At 40.9% G+C, this 15,239-nt stretch overlaps 1 protein-coding gene across 5 annotated transcripts in view; it reads left to right on the forward strand.

Annotated features, from left to right (window-relative positions):
- LOC127661143 (solute carrier family 4 member 11-like) overlaps window positions 1-15,239 on the forward strand; it is a 123,964-nt gene that overhangs the window by 1,903 nt on the left and 106,822 nt on the right. Inside the window, exon 1 of one of the 5 annotated variants that reach the window (XM_052151729.1) lies at window positions 9,319-9,506. The exons of the other annotated variants lie outside the window; for them this stretch is intronic. Within the exon in view, the coding sequence (XP_052007689.1) occupies window positions 9,467-9,506 (40 nt within the window). The 5' untranslated portion in view covers window positions 9,319-9,466. Of the gene's footprint in view, window positions 1-9,318; window positions 9,507-15,239 lie in introns of those variants that run through there. 5 annotated transcript variants of the gene reach the window in all.

Genomic DNA, 15,239 nt, shown 5'->3' on the forward strand with positions numbered 1-15,239 from the left:
TGATCAATTTAATGCCACTTTGGTGTAACTGATCACAAAAAGTACCAATTTTTTCCACAAGAGCAAAATCTGTACATTATTCCAAACTTTTGGCCACCAGTGTATATCCTGCTTTGATTTTGTGTTTTAGATTTGGACAAACACTGCAATAAGACTTTCCTAAAAAGTAATTTTGCAGTCAGAAACCTGTATCATGTCACCTGCTCATTTTTAGAACTTGACATTTAAAATTTGATGAACATTTAGTCATAAAAAGATCTCAATAGTCTAAATTAGCACATTTAAATGATAAAATAGGTCATATCAATGCTAATGAATGTCAGCATAATTACCTTCACCTGTGTTTCTCTAACGATTAAGCCATATTTTCTGTTCCCTATCAGGACTGACTAAACAAAGAATGGATAAGTGTCCCAATAGCTCACTATACAATAGATCTAAACATAAGCTGCCTGGGCTCATGCTCTTAGGGTAATGAGGAAAGGATGAACTGCTGGAGAAAGGCTTGTCTTTTTATTCTACTGTCTCTCAGCTGTTAGTCAAAAACGAAATGTCTGTCTGATTGATGAGGATATAATTTTTATACACAGCACATTTATTAAGCCTCTATTACCTCTTTTTAATGCATCATTGCACACTCAGAAAGAGCACCATTTACAATTCTCATCATCTTATAGAATGGAAAAGTCCCCTTAGTAAACGTGTAGACATAACAGAGTGTTGCTCTCTTCCACATAATCTCTTCTCTTAGCCTTGGAGCTCACACATTGAAAACCCTTATAAGTTGACGCTACTCATTTAATCGAGTAAACACGTTTCTTGAATTTAATTAAGTAATGGTGTCTCCAAATATGTAATTAAGTTAAACAACCTGGCAAGTTTGCTTAAACTCCGCCTTTGACATAGACCCTGCCTCACTCTCCAATTAGTCTTGTTTGGCCCATGGGCAATCGGTGGGCCAAAGGCCAGTGGCCCCGAGAAAGCCCTGAGGAGGCACGATAAAGCCCCGGAAGTGAAATTGGGAACGCAACTGACCCTGGCACGCACTAGCACACCCTCTGTTGGCCTGATAAACGCAGCTAATCAGAACTAAGATAAAGTCAACTAGGGGTGTAATGATCCATCGATCTGGATCAATGCATCGATCCAATGACCAACGATCCAATGTTATCGATACAACATGTAAATATCGATATAGACATTTTTTTTAAGATTTACCTTTATTTTAATACTCTCATGTCAGCCACGTCCATACGCATTTCCGAGCACCTTATTACATTCATTTGACTTTATGAGTGCTAAATATGCTTTTCATGTGGGCTTTGAAGCCAAATTGTGCTCTGCTATCCATGTGGCGTGCGCACGGGTCAACTGGGCTTCCCTCGAAATCCAAGCTCCAATGACAGGATCCATGTGAGCGTATCAACCGGGCACTCCTTAAAATGTGAACTTTCGGGCTTCCTTCAACATCATTGTGCATGCGACCCATTTGAATGATTTTTATATGAGAATTTTTCTGTTTTAAAGTACTATGGAGAAGTTCAAACATGTGAAACATCTTGACAATGCCAACATTCTGAACAGCACTAACAAGGGAAAGCGAAACTCCTGCTCAGCTCCAGCATCAGTTATAAGAATTTACTCATCTACACATCAACACCCTTACTGACATTTATCCCATTTATTTAAAAGCTCTATATATTCTTAATAACAACTATTTAAATGCCCCCATATCTTCCCTTTGAACAAGGAAACATAAATAATTTATGCGCAAGGCATTATGGGCATTCCCCATAGCTTCAAAGCACTCAAAAGTTATTAACACTTTTATTAACAATTCTCTACTTTTTTCCTGCCCTTTTCTCCTCAATTTGGAATGCTCAATTCCCAATGTGCTCTAAGTCCTCGTGGTGACGTAGTGATTCGCCTCAATCCGGGTGGCGGAGGACAAACCTCAGTTGCCTCTGCGTCTAAAACCATCAATCCGTACATCTTATCACATGGCTTGTTGAGCGCATTACCGTGGAGACATAGCGCGCGTGGAGGTTTCACGTTATTCTCCGCAGCATCCACGCACAACGCACCACGTGCCCCACAGAGAGCGAGAACCAGATTATAGTGACAACGAGGAGGTTACTCGAACTCACGACTCCAGGGGTGGTAGTCAGCATCTTTACTCAGAGCTACCCTGGCTCCTTTTAAGTCGATTTAGATAAAGATAAATACATTTTATGAACATAAATATTTGCATTATAAGCCCAAAACCGGACATTTCAATTAACACTTAAGACAGCTTCAAATTTCCAGTAAAGACAGCTTTCGGGTTTACAGTGTAAAAGCACTGCAAGTGTGATGTAACTCACAATTTTGTTTTACATTTTTGTATTGTAACATCTTAGGTTGTGAAATATTGAAATGATCTGAGGCGATTTAAGTGATTTGATAGAACTTAAATGATTTCATCATCCCACATCTCACTGTTAGTACATATGCACATGCACGCTCCCTCGCAAACATGTGCACGTGCACTCACTCGTATACTCTCAATTATATATTACTTGTAGGTGAGAGTCCCGAGGAAGGAAACTCCACCCTATGTTGTTTGCTGAGTTTGACTGTTGGCTCTTCCTCGAGAGACAGTATAACTCTGTGTGTGTGTGTGTGTGTGTGTGTGTGTGTGTGTGTGTGTGTGTGTGTGTCTATGTGACACAAACACAAACATACTTGGTGTTTGGGATCACTCATGAGTTATGCAAAAAGATGTTAAGCAACATTTTGGGGTCAGCTCATAACTTGCACTTCATGGTTTAAAGTGCTACTGTCAGCAGTCATTTCCCATTAATACCCAATATCCATTGTTTGTCCAGAAAGACTCCAAAACATTTCCTGTGAAGCTTATGATCTGACTATCACTATCTAACACAAACAGGAAGTGAGGTCCGGGGCACACAAGTAACATGTATTCATCAAAATGTATCCGTTTATGTGTGTGTGTGTGTGTGTGTGTGTTTACGAGACAGCTCCAAAGAGTCGTTGTGTAAGGTAGAAATTTGAAATCACAGACATTTGAAAAGTACATAGGGCACTAGGGGGCAGTGTGTCTCCCAGAACACTCTTTGCTTAGCTATAGGGATCTCTCTCAGTCGACCAATGCACATTGTGTCCCTAATCTAGCCCAAATGTTTTGTTGTGCAGTATGTGTGTTTGTCTGGCACCTCCGGACAACTCTGCTGAACTCAAGGACAATAGCAAGGTCAGAGATTAACCTCACTCTGTGTAGGGCACCCTGTGTACACATCAGGTTTTAACCCTTTACACTCCACATACTTTTAAAGAGAGGGCGAATCAAACATAGACTATTATATATAGGTGTTTTTTTCAACTTCGGACAATTTCATGTCCCATGGGTTGATTTTTGTTAAAATTAACATATTTAAACTTTTTCTTTTTTGCTATAACCAGATCACCTTAAAAAGGACTTTTAAGTTGTAACCCTTAAATGAATGATAATTTTCCCAAACACATTTACATTTACATTTATTTAAACACTCAACAAACAAAACATATTTGGGTCTTTAGAGACCCTGCACTTATATCTATCAAAAACGGATGTACAAAATGCCCAGATAGTGTCACATTTTCAAAATATTTTCAAGCTAATTTAAAAATAATTTAAGAAATTTGTCTCAGCCCTCTCAGGACAGCCCTCAGATGTTGCATATGCCGCCGCCAGTCATTACTGTAAATTATGAAGTCATCTAGATATGCAGCGGCATACGCTAGCAGTCTCGCAAAATCTGTCAGCTGCGACAGTGAGAGGTGGTCTTCGCAAGAGACCGGGGTGAATGAACTTGATTTGGGAGATACCTCCGGCCCGAGCTCCACCCTCTCCGGAACGGCTGTCGTCAAGGCTACAGGTACCGCCTCCCTCCATGGTTTGAGGAGGTTGAGGTGGTAGGTTTGACGTGACACTCTCCTATCCGTTTCGCTTAACCTCATAATCGAGATCTCCAACTCGTTGTGTGACCTCAAAGGGTCCTTACCACTTGGCAAGTAATTTGGAGCTCGAGGTGGGCAGCAATACAAGCACTTTATCTCCCTGTGCAAATTCCCGTAGTGCCCCTGTCATACAGTCGGCGTTGGCGTGTGTTGTGCTTGGAGCAAATTCTCCTGTGTTACCCGTCTCAAAGTGTGGAGTTTTGCTCGAAGGTCAAGAACGTATTGAATTCGATTTTTACTATCCGAAGGTCCTTCCTCCCAACCTTCCCGTATGACGTCAAGCACGCCCCGTGGCCGGCGCCCATACAGTAGCTCAAGCAGGGAAAAGCCGGTGGAGGCTTGCGGGACCTCTCGTACTGCAGACAGCAGGGGTTCGAGCCACTTATCCTAGTTTTTAGCATCTTCATGTATGAACTTACGAATCATGTTTTTTAATGTCTTATTAAATCGTTCGACCAGTCCGTCAGTTTGCGGGTGATAAACGCTGGTGTGAATGGACTTAATGCCTAATAATTTTGAAGAGTGCCTCCGCAACACTGCGTGCTGAGATGTTACGTAGAGGCACCGCTTCCGGATATCGTGTTGCATAGTCCACCAGAACTAACACAAAGCGATGCCTTCTAACATAAAGCAGTCTTCTCTAATGGCCCGATGAGATCCAATTCTGTCAAAGGGGATCTCGATCAACAGCAGGGTGCGCAATGGTGCTTTTGGGGTGGCCAGTGGGCTCACCAACTGACATTCCCGGCACGCCTTACATCACTTGCGAACGTCCCCGTGAATGCCCGGCCAAAAGAAATGGGCCATTATACATTTCAAAGACTTTTCGTGACCTAAGTGGCCAGCCATTGGATTATAGTGAGCCGCCTGGAAGAGTGTTTTCTGACGGCTCTTCGGTACTAACTGCTGAGTTGCAATCTCTTTGGTTTGAGTGTCCTGCATCACTCGATACAACCACTCTTTGATAATAGAAAAGTATGGGTATGTGAGCGGAACACCGGGTTGGAGCTGTTGACCATCAATTACTTTCACTTGGTCGAAGGCGTGCTTGAGGGTCTAGTCACGTGACTTCTCCAGAGGGAAGGCCCCCTCAGGAAAGCCCCTGAGAACGGTAATTCCCTCGTCTGCGTCATCCTGATGCGGAGCCGATGTTGACGGCCCTGGCACCTTCTCCCCAACCATAGTATTGCACGTCACACCCCGCACCACTACTTTGCAGGACCCATCCACACACATTACCCTCAGTAGATTTTTAAAACCGGGCCAATTGGTTCCCAGAATTAGTGGATGGGTGAGGTTAACCATGGCCTCGACTCTATGCCTTTTTCCCCTGAATCGTATCTCAATGGTAACCACTGGATACTTGTGATTGTAACCATGCACACACCTCACCCTCACCAGTTTATTTTTATCCAATGCCCAGCCTTGCACCAGGCATTAGTGGATCAAGGTTTGAGAACAACCTGTATCCACCAAAGCTTGATGTGTATACCCCTTAACCCTTACCGGTATACAATACATCCCTTCCTTAAGACACAGGGGGTGGAGAGAGAAGATACTGCTTTGCCACCTCCTGGGAACGCCGTCATGTAGTCCTCTGCCAGCTGGATGGCTCCATCCAACGACCCACTCGGACATGCCTCGGGGAAGTTGGGAGACGAACTGTTCCAGTACCACCATGTTGACCATTTCCACGACACCGTAGGTTCCCCCCACCAACAGCTATTTCCAGCAGGCGTCACAAAGCTGCTGCGCAAAAGCGAACGGGTGGCCGTCCTTTGGAATAGCTGCCGACTTTGCTCCGGGGTCCGACCGACCCGTTGCTGGATGGCGTTTTTTAGGTGGTTGTAATGCAGGAGGCTGGCAGTGGGGAGTTGTTGTGCCGCCAGCTGTGCCATCTCGGAAAGCAGGGGCAATAGACGGGCTCCGAGGAGGTCGCAGTACCAGCCCCCTCCCTGGTGATCAGCAAGCAAGGTCATGGTGTTGTGCCTGCTGGATGCTGGTGAGGGTATTGAAGACTTTGGCCAGCGGTGAAGACTCCATAGCAGCGTTCTCCTCCAAAGCCGGGTTCTCGGCACCAGTGTAAAAAGCTCTTTGTTTCGGGGCAATGGAGGAGTCAGGAGACAGCGAAGCACATTCAAGGTCAGTCTTTAATTTCTCCAGCCTAACACACAATCACACTCAACGGTCACCGTCAGAATCAAAACAAAGGAAAGCACTATCGGCTTCCAGGTCACGCTCTCTCCCCTCTTTGGACACTCGGCGTGCCTTTTATGTCTCCCTCCGCATCACTATAACAAGAGAAAGGTTTTAGGGTTAATTATGAACCAGGTGACAAGCCTTACCTCTCTCTCTCTCTCTCCCGCAGACCGACACATGACCACGTCCCCACGCCACAAACACATACTCTACACATAATATACACATTAGCTACACATATGTATTTTCTCAGGCACTTATTGAGTCTAAATAGATAAACAACTTACATTAATTCAGTAGTAACTCCAAATGACAATAGTCATATCATACTGTTCATGTGTTACACTTCCTATAGTTTACTTTAATGTTGTATCTGCGTCAGCTAGCAAATGTCAAATGTAAATCAAATTAATAACTGAAACATCAGTGCCACCTTGAGTAAGAAATAACAAGTATAATATGGTTGTGTACATGCATATGGAATACTGATAAATCACCAATGTTGATAATTCATTGTTGCACAGTAGCATGAATATAGTACTAATTTTTCTTGTAATAAACAAAGAAATAGATATCCTGTGATAATAAATTTAAATAGATATTTATGAAATTATTATAAAAAATATAATTTATGGAAGTGTGGGAACAAAAGACACTCTTACATACCTTGGGTCTCTAAAGATCCTACACTTTTGGTACTTTAATACTTTAACCATTATAAAAAAAAATAGTTACAATATTCCACCCCCTGCACCTCATCCATTTTTTGAGTTTTTAGTATTCCTCAATCTATCGCTTATACATAGTGTAACACAGAGAATTTCAATATTAAACAATAAAACAAAATCCATTATAAAAATACAAACTATTACATGTTTAAAACAATGATAACCTGAATAAATAATGAAACTAATGTAAACCATTTCAAAAATGTATTGTGTCACTTGTGAGCTGAATAGTTTTATTGGCCATCACTTCCAATCAAGCTTAAATTTTTCCCAATTATGCAAAAAATAAATACATAAATAATAAATCAAATATTTATACCTTAAAAATATTATTAATTATGTTTTATGATGTTAACTATTCAGTTAGCCTTAGCAAGACAAAGAGTCATTTCAAAAACTTTAAAAATGTAATTTCCATTTCATTTCCACCATGGAATTACAAAATTTAAGATGTGCTCCGAAATGACAATGTGGTGGGAATTTCCATGACTTTCAGAAAATTGACATAAATCTCCTATGGACATTGTTGGATATTGACATACACCACTGGACACTGTTGTTAGACAAATTAGATATACTATTGAAAGTGTGGATAATGTTTTAATGAGATTTTACATTCTAGAAATTCACAGGAATAAAAGTGCCCAAAGTTGGACGAACACCCATATATGTATAGACAAAAAGACAGGCAGATGTGTGTCGACTTTGTGTTGATTTTTTTAATGCTTTGGCATGTAGGTGGGTGAAACACAAGCTTTGCATGTGATACTGTGGATGGGACCATTGCGTTCCCAACTCATTCATGCTAGAGTAATAACCAAATACAGTCATCAAAATACAGTTTAAGGTTTACACAAGAGCCATGTTCCACATGCCTCTGTGAACATTCCAGACCTGCACACACACACACACACACACACATACAGTATTTACACACATGCATGCCTCTAAAAAATCTTTTACATGCTGCCAGCAGGTGTGTTTTGTGGAAAGAGCCTTTGAAGGCATCAAAATGGAGGGATTGGAGAGGGGATCTACACTTTTTATAAGACTTATTGTGAGGGCCAAAATAAAAAACAGATCTCCCATACCCCCACTCCACTCTACAGAGAAATAAAACAAACTGCCCTGGAATGATGAGTCATTACAGTGCTTACAAAGTGAACACTGTTTTGGAATTCCTCAAACATTCTATTCTTCTATTCGTCTCTTTGTTCTTCTTCTTCCTCTTCTTCTTTTTCTTCTTCTCTACTACTTCTGCAATTAATTTAGCCTGAACTGCCTAATGAAAGACTCTTTTCAAACGTATTTTTATAGATAATTTAGCCTAAGATGTGCTATCTGTTGTGCGGTTTTGTGAACTTTATAGATTTTAATACATGGAAGATTAAAGTTTGAAAATATTCTATTTATTTGCATTTATAAAATGTTTGCCATCCAAATTGTAACCTATAGCAATAACTCCATCATGATATTTGCATACTGAATTGTGATTGTCTCTATTTAAAGAGATGCTCACCCCAAAATTAAAATTCTGTCATAATTTACTCACCCTCATGTTGTTCCAAACCCATGTGCCTTTCATACATAGATAGAACAATAGCCCTCAGGGTGGGGGAGATGCTGACTACCACACCTGGGGTTGTGTTCGAATCCAGGGTGTGCTGAGTGACTCCAGCCAGGTCTCCAAATTGGCCCAGTTGCTAGAGAAGATAGAGTCACATTGGTAACAACTAGTGGTTCTCGCTCTGAATTGGGCACGTGAAAGGTTGTGCATGGATCGCTGCGAGTAGCATGAGCCTCCACATGCTGTGTCATGCACATCGAGCCATGTGATAAGATGCGTGGATTGATTTTCTCAGAAGCGGAGGCAACTGAGAATTTTCCTCCGCCACCCGGATTGAGGTGAGTAACCACGCCACCATGAGGACCTACTAAGTAGTGAGAATTGGGCATTCCAAATTGGGGAGAAAAGGGGATAAAATAAAAAAAACATTCAAAACTGGGTGTGTATCTTCAGAATAATTCATGAAACTAATGCTACAATGAGATTATTATTATTATCCCTGATTTTAGTGTGAATAAAATAAAGAACATTACAGTGATCTCTACAGAAACCTACTCTTTTTGAAGCACACCAAATGTCGCATCATTTTTACACATCTGTCAGAATATGGTGAGTCATTTTATTGGCCACTGTTATCACACACAAACATGCGCAATAGTAATGTGAAATGCCAGGAAGTGTTTGAAATTTGTCATGACTATTTATGACTGCAAGCATCAAGTGTGCAAAGTGAGACGGAGAAACGCAGGAAACCCAGGCTTTAGGACCCAGAATCTCAGCTCGGTGGAGGCAGGGGAAGGCTGACTCACTAAATATGTCTGAGGAATGAGAGAGAGAGAAAGAAAGATAGGTAGAGAGAGACAGAGAGAGAGAGAGGTAGAAGTGGAGAAAGGAGGGGAGAGGAGATTGGAGCAGAGGTGATCTTGCCCTCATTAGTGTCAGGACTACAGGATGACTATGGGTTGAGAAGGGGATGATGGAAGCAAACAAAGTTCTTCATTTCGTGCCATCCGGTAAGAACCACATGCACTCTCAAACATACACTTGCATACACATGCACACACATACACACATATGCACATGCTCCTGTCACGACTGAGTATCTGAGGGTTCCCTGAAATTTGAGACTGTGTGTGCTAAACATGCAGCAGATAGGATGTATGTGTGTTTGAGTGTTTTTGTAAGTTTTTTTTCTGTTCCATGTCTGTAGAATTTTTTTTCTCGCAAGCCACTGCTGCTGCTGTTTTTTGGGGTGCGTTTTGCTGGAATGCAGATGGCTTTTTAGAGCTGGTTTTCTGGAATGTGTTTTAAACATGTTTTATTTTGTTAATCTTTGTCGAATAAAAAGGAAAAAAAAAATAATTATATCACGCGTTCAGATAGCATGCACTCATGTAAATATGCGTGCACACACACATAAATACAGATAGGTGAGAGGATGACAGGAAAAAATACTGATGCAAAACAGATAAAAATCAAGTTCCTGTAGGGCAGCACTTGGAAGCAAACCCTAAATTCATGATCAGGCAATACCGAAGTGTGCATGTGTTAGAGAGACTGAGTATGTGTAGTAGGTAGTCTTCTGGGAGAATGGATCTTATTTGTATGCAATGCTGCTGTTCAATTTGTTCCATTGTGAGAAGTCAGTCTAATATTGTATGCAACACACATGCGCTGTCGTACAGCACAAGTGCATCTCTCACACTCTCCTTTTCATTTGCTGAGAGCTTGTGTATAAACACACTTGGTAACAGATGTGTAAAGGCACTCAATCTTTTGCTTGGTCTTCTCTCCGAAACACACACACACACTGTAATGAGATTGTGATTTGCATAGATCCGCCTGAGGGTTGAACTTCAAATCACTTGATGTCTCTATTTTCTCTCCATGCATGTGTGTTGTGACATAAAAGTGTGCATTTTTGTAATTAATTTTTTTAATAATATAACTTATCAAATGGTTTGTCTATTTAACTCTACTATAAATCTATTTTACATTTTTACAGAATATATTTGGCACCAAAAAAAAAATGACAATCTCAGTTATGGTGACATTACACAAATAGGGTGGCAACATAAAATTGACCATAGAAAAATCATTCTAAATAATATTAGCAAAATTGAACAAATTAAATTACACTTAATACAACTAATAAAACACTTTACTATTAACTAAGTTGGAAACACAGCAACAGCTGCAATTCCATAAATATTCAGCATCAAAAAAGACTCCAATGCATGGGCTCAAGTGAATCATTTATTGAGCTGATTCATTTACGTGAACATGACCAAACTGATTCACTTCCCAAAATTACATATAAGGGAGTTGGTGAATCATCTGTTGTAGGGCTGACAAAAATATATTGAAATAAAATTTTAATTGCGATATGATCTTGTGAGATTATTAAACCATAGAGGGCTGATTTAATTAAATAAATAGTCTGCTCACACTGCTCGCTTCAAAGTTTATGCCCACTGCTCTGTACTGTCTGTATTGTGTTAGTGTATTTTTAAAGTGTATTTAATGTTTCCAAACCGATTCTGTGCTCTACAACTTATAATGCTCAGAGTAACCGATTCAGTTCAGTTCCAGTTGCTTGCGTGCACTGAGCATGTCATATTTAAAGCCTTCAGATTAACTTAATGTCAGAAATTCCACTTTTGTCAATGACAAAAATATGTTTGGCCTCTACAAGTTAATAAACAAATAGTACACCCCATGGCATCGGTTATTTGTGGACAGAAGAGGATATATTAAAATGAGGAGCATGCAACCAGGTGACCCTAAGCAGCTGTTGTGAATGTGAACTCAGCTATACACAAACTCTTAATGCAGAGGTCACCAAAATAAAAGCTCTATGGTTTAGAACTCATTGGTTTAAGTGAACCACATAGCAATAACCTGGTCAAGTTAATCAATATAATATTATAATTTTATAATTGTATAATATTTAAGTTGACTGGGTTCCAAAAATAATGATAATGAATAGTAGGCTGAGACTCAAAGTGGACAGGAGTAATGTGAATATAAAGAATTTAATGTTTACCCCCCCTCTTTGTTTCACAGAGTGACTGAAGTGTAAGAACATGGGCAAAACATAAAAAAATTTGGTCAAAAAGAATCTCTTACTAGTTTTTTGTTTATCTTATTGCAGTATTTTTCAATATAATCACAATATGACTTTTTGTCTAAATCAAGCATCCCTAATCTGTTTTAAACTGTTCGCTTATATGAACCATCCAAACAAACTGATTTACTTAAAGAAAAAAATTACGGACGTGTAAACGACAAGCTCTGCGCACTTTGCTAGTTTTTAATTATTATAATCCGGTGAAATTTGATACACCCTGTTACATATTTGTTCTCTGAAGTCAATATGGCCCAATCCTTGGGCTCTGGAGATATTAAAAGACACGTGCTCGAGCTGAAACCTCTGCTGGGCCTGCGGACCAGGGACTCCTGTGGCAGAAGAAATCCAGTGTCAACTAGGGAGCATGTCTGTGATGCTGACTGTGGTATGTCGGAGGGTGGGGCCGGGTCGTGATTCCACACACTCGGCCCCTAATCAGGCTAATTAGCCATCAAGAGGGATAAGGGCTGACCGAAGACGGCAGTGCGAGAGAGATTTACGGACAGCTGTCCGACACATTTGTGTGTTTGTCTTTTTGGTTGCGTTTTATATTAAACTATTATTTATATTGTCAAGTTGGTTCTCGCCTCCTCCTTTCCCTTTAACCCCCTTTACACTGGTGCCGAAACTCGGGAAGGAGGAGGGATACGCCATAGTGGAGTTCTCGCTACTACCATCCACCCCAAAGGAGCAGCTGCAGCCATCCGCCGGAGGATGGAGGAGCCTGGCCGCCTGTAAGCGGAGGAACGGCCGCTGACCGCGAGGGGAGGAGGGGCTTCCAACCAAATTCCTGGAGTGGCTACCACCCTATCGTCCACCAAAAACGCGCCGGGGCGTTCTGTCTGCCAGGGGCAGGAGGACTGCCTCCGATCCATCTGGGGAGGCGCAGCTGTTGTCCATTACAGGGTGGAGGAGTGGCCGAGCACCAAGCTACGGCATATCGGAGAACCGGCGAGTAAGTGTTTTTTTTCTCTCTATCACTCCTCTCTCTCTCCCACTGCTGCTCCATGTTGGCCTTCCCTCTCTTTTTCAAAATATTTTGTTAATTTTTCAGGAACACCATAAATGTGTAGGTGCCACATTTTATTTTTTCCCCTCCCCTTGTCCCCTCCCTCCTACAGATTGATGGGAATGACCTGTAAGTCATGCCTGAGAGAACGAGTGGCAGTGGCGAGGACTCTACTACGGCACATCCCTCCTCCTTCCTGGGTTTCGGCACCAGTGTAAAGGGTTTAATGGAAAGGAGGAGTTGAGAACTGGCTTGACAATATAAATAATAGTTTAATATAAAACTCAACCTAAAAATCAAACACATACAAAACAGGTGTCGGACAGCTGTCCGTAAATTTCTCTCTCTCTCTCTCTCTCTGTCTCTCGCACTGCTGCCCTCGGTCGGCCCTTATCCCTTTTGAGGGCTAATTAGCCTGATTAGGGGCCGGGTGTGCAGAATCACGACCCGGCCCTGCCCTCCGCCTGCCCAGACTTGGAGGATTTTGCTGTAATATGTCGATCGATTACGGCGACGGAAACAAAATTCTCTTATTTTGGTTACAAGAGTGTAGGATGTCGAGAGACAGATCGATTATCTTGATTCATCGGAAAGGTAATTATCCGCTAATCCGCTAGTGACTATGATAAACTTGGAAACCATTTGGGAAAAGTTGGAAGATCTTGAGAATAGGAGCAGGCCGATAAACATCTGAATTGTTGAATTCCTGAGCATGAGGAGGGCAGAGATATGGTGAAATTCCTAGACGAGCTCTTTCCGAGTCTGTTGGACATAACAGGCGACAAGCTGGAAATCTAGCGAGCTGATAGAGTCCCGGGTCGTAGATCCACTGAGTGAGACAGACCCTGATAAATTCTGGCCAAATTCCTGAGATCATCTGATAAAGATCTTGTGTTGCACAAGGCCAGAAGTAAATAATTTTTTTGGAAGAATAACAGCATTTTCTTGTTCCCAGACCTTACGAATTCGACAAGAGAGAAACGTGATCGATTCAAGGAATGCTAGAAACTCTTACATCAACGAAAATTTGCTTTTGCACTGATGTTTCTAGCCAAACTGAGAATAGATACTAAGGATGGCCGCAAAGTATTTACATGCCCCAAGCAAGTATTGTCTTAAATAAAATCATTGGAATGAGTAAGCAATTTGGTATTTCTCATATGAGTGGTTTTTGTTTCTTTTTGTGTTGGTTCCACCTAGTGGCTGGAGTATGTTTTGGAGAATAATACTCCTTCAAGAAACTTTTGCATTGACGGAAGATCGCTTTTACACTGAAGTTCCCGGCCAGATTGAGAAAGGATACTTAGGATGGCCGCAAAATATATACATGCCCACAACAAGTGATGTCTTTTATAAAGTTGATGGACTGAGGAAATTATGGTGTGTTTCTTATGTGGCCTCTGAGTGAACTTGTTTCACTCAATACACTCTTGTCCAACCCAGGAACCAGGACGCCTGTTTTGTTTCTTTTTAAATTGGTTCCGCCTAGCGGCTGGAAAAACACTCCTTCGGGACAGTTCTGTGGATAAATCTGCTCATACTTTTCGCTGATGCCTCCTATTGGCTGGAGTTTGTTTTATGGAGTATTTTTGCAGAACATTGGGAGTATTAAGTCAGCTGCTGCATTTATGAAACAGCTGGCTCACTGATCAGTCCTTTGTCTGTCCGAGGAAACTGAACGGCTTTATATATATAATTTTTTAAAATATCTATTTTTATTTTTTTTATTATAATTATTATAATAAAAAAAATGATGTGCTAGTTCCGCTAGCGGCTGGAGTTTGTTTTGTGGAGGAACACACCTTTGGGACAGTTCTGTGAATGAATCTACACATTCTTTGTGTTTATTCTGCCTACTGGCTGGAGTTTGTTTTACAAAGTATTTTCTGTTATGTCATTTTGCCTGATAAATTTTGTTTAGAAGCAACGGTCTTGAGCAATCCGATGGCAAAGTTGTCTTAGTGGCTCTCGTAGGCGTAGATGGACTTTTTGAGTTTAGAGGAATGGACTCCAGTTGGCGCTGTCATGCATGGGGTTAATGTGCATGTTTTTCTTTTTTCCTGTTTGTTTTGTTCTTGGGAAAGTTTGGGATTTGATTGTTGCACTAGTGTTGGACCGTGGTCTTAATAATCTTATTTTTGACACACAATTTATTTTTTCTATTATATCAAAATGTCAAATGTTAAAATGAGTGGATTATCTCTCCACATGGAATGTTGGGGCACCCCATAAAAAGAAGGAAGGTTATTTCTTTTCAGAAATGTAATAAATATGATATAGTGTTTCTTCAAGAAACGCATCTTTCCCCGCAGGTATCTGAAACATTTGGGAAGGTATGGGGTGACACATTTTCTTTAGTGCAGGCTCAAGTAAGAGCAGGGGAGTCATTACATTGATATGTAAACATCTACAATTCAATGCCTCAAACAGCTAAAAGATCAATAATGAAGAGTCATTATTGTTTTAGTAGAAATTCAGGGGCAAAGATCTTTTTTATAGATCTTGAAGTGATGTTGCAAACCTTTGGCACCCCTCATGATATAATATTGGTTATTGGATAATACAAGGACTCAGTCCTTGATCATATTGAAGCAAAAGTGTCCAAGC

The sequence above is a fragment of the Xyrauchen texanus genome, chromosome 20 (assembly GCF_025860055.1).
Source record: "Xyrauchen texanus isolate HMW12.3.18 chromosome 20, RBS_HiC_50CHRs, whole genome shotgun sequence".
In the NCBI taxonomy this organism is placed as follows: domain Eukaryota; kingdom Metazoa; phylum Chordata; class Actinopteri; order Cypriniformes; family Catostomidae; genus Xyrauchen; species Xyrauchen texanus.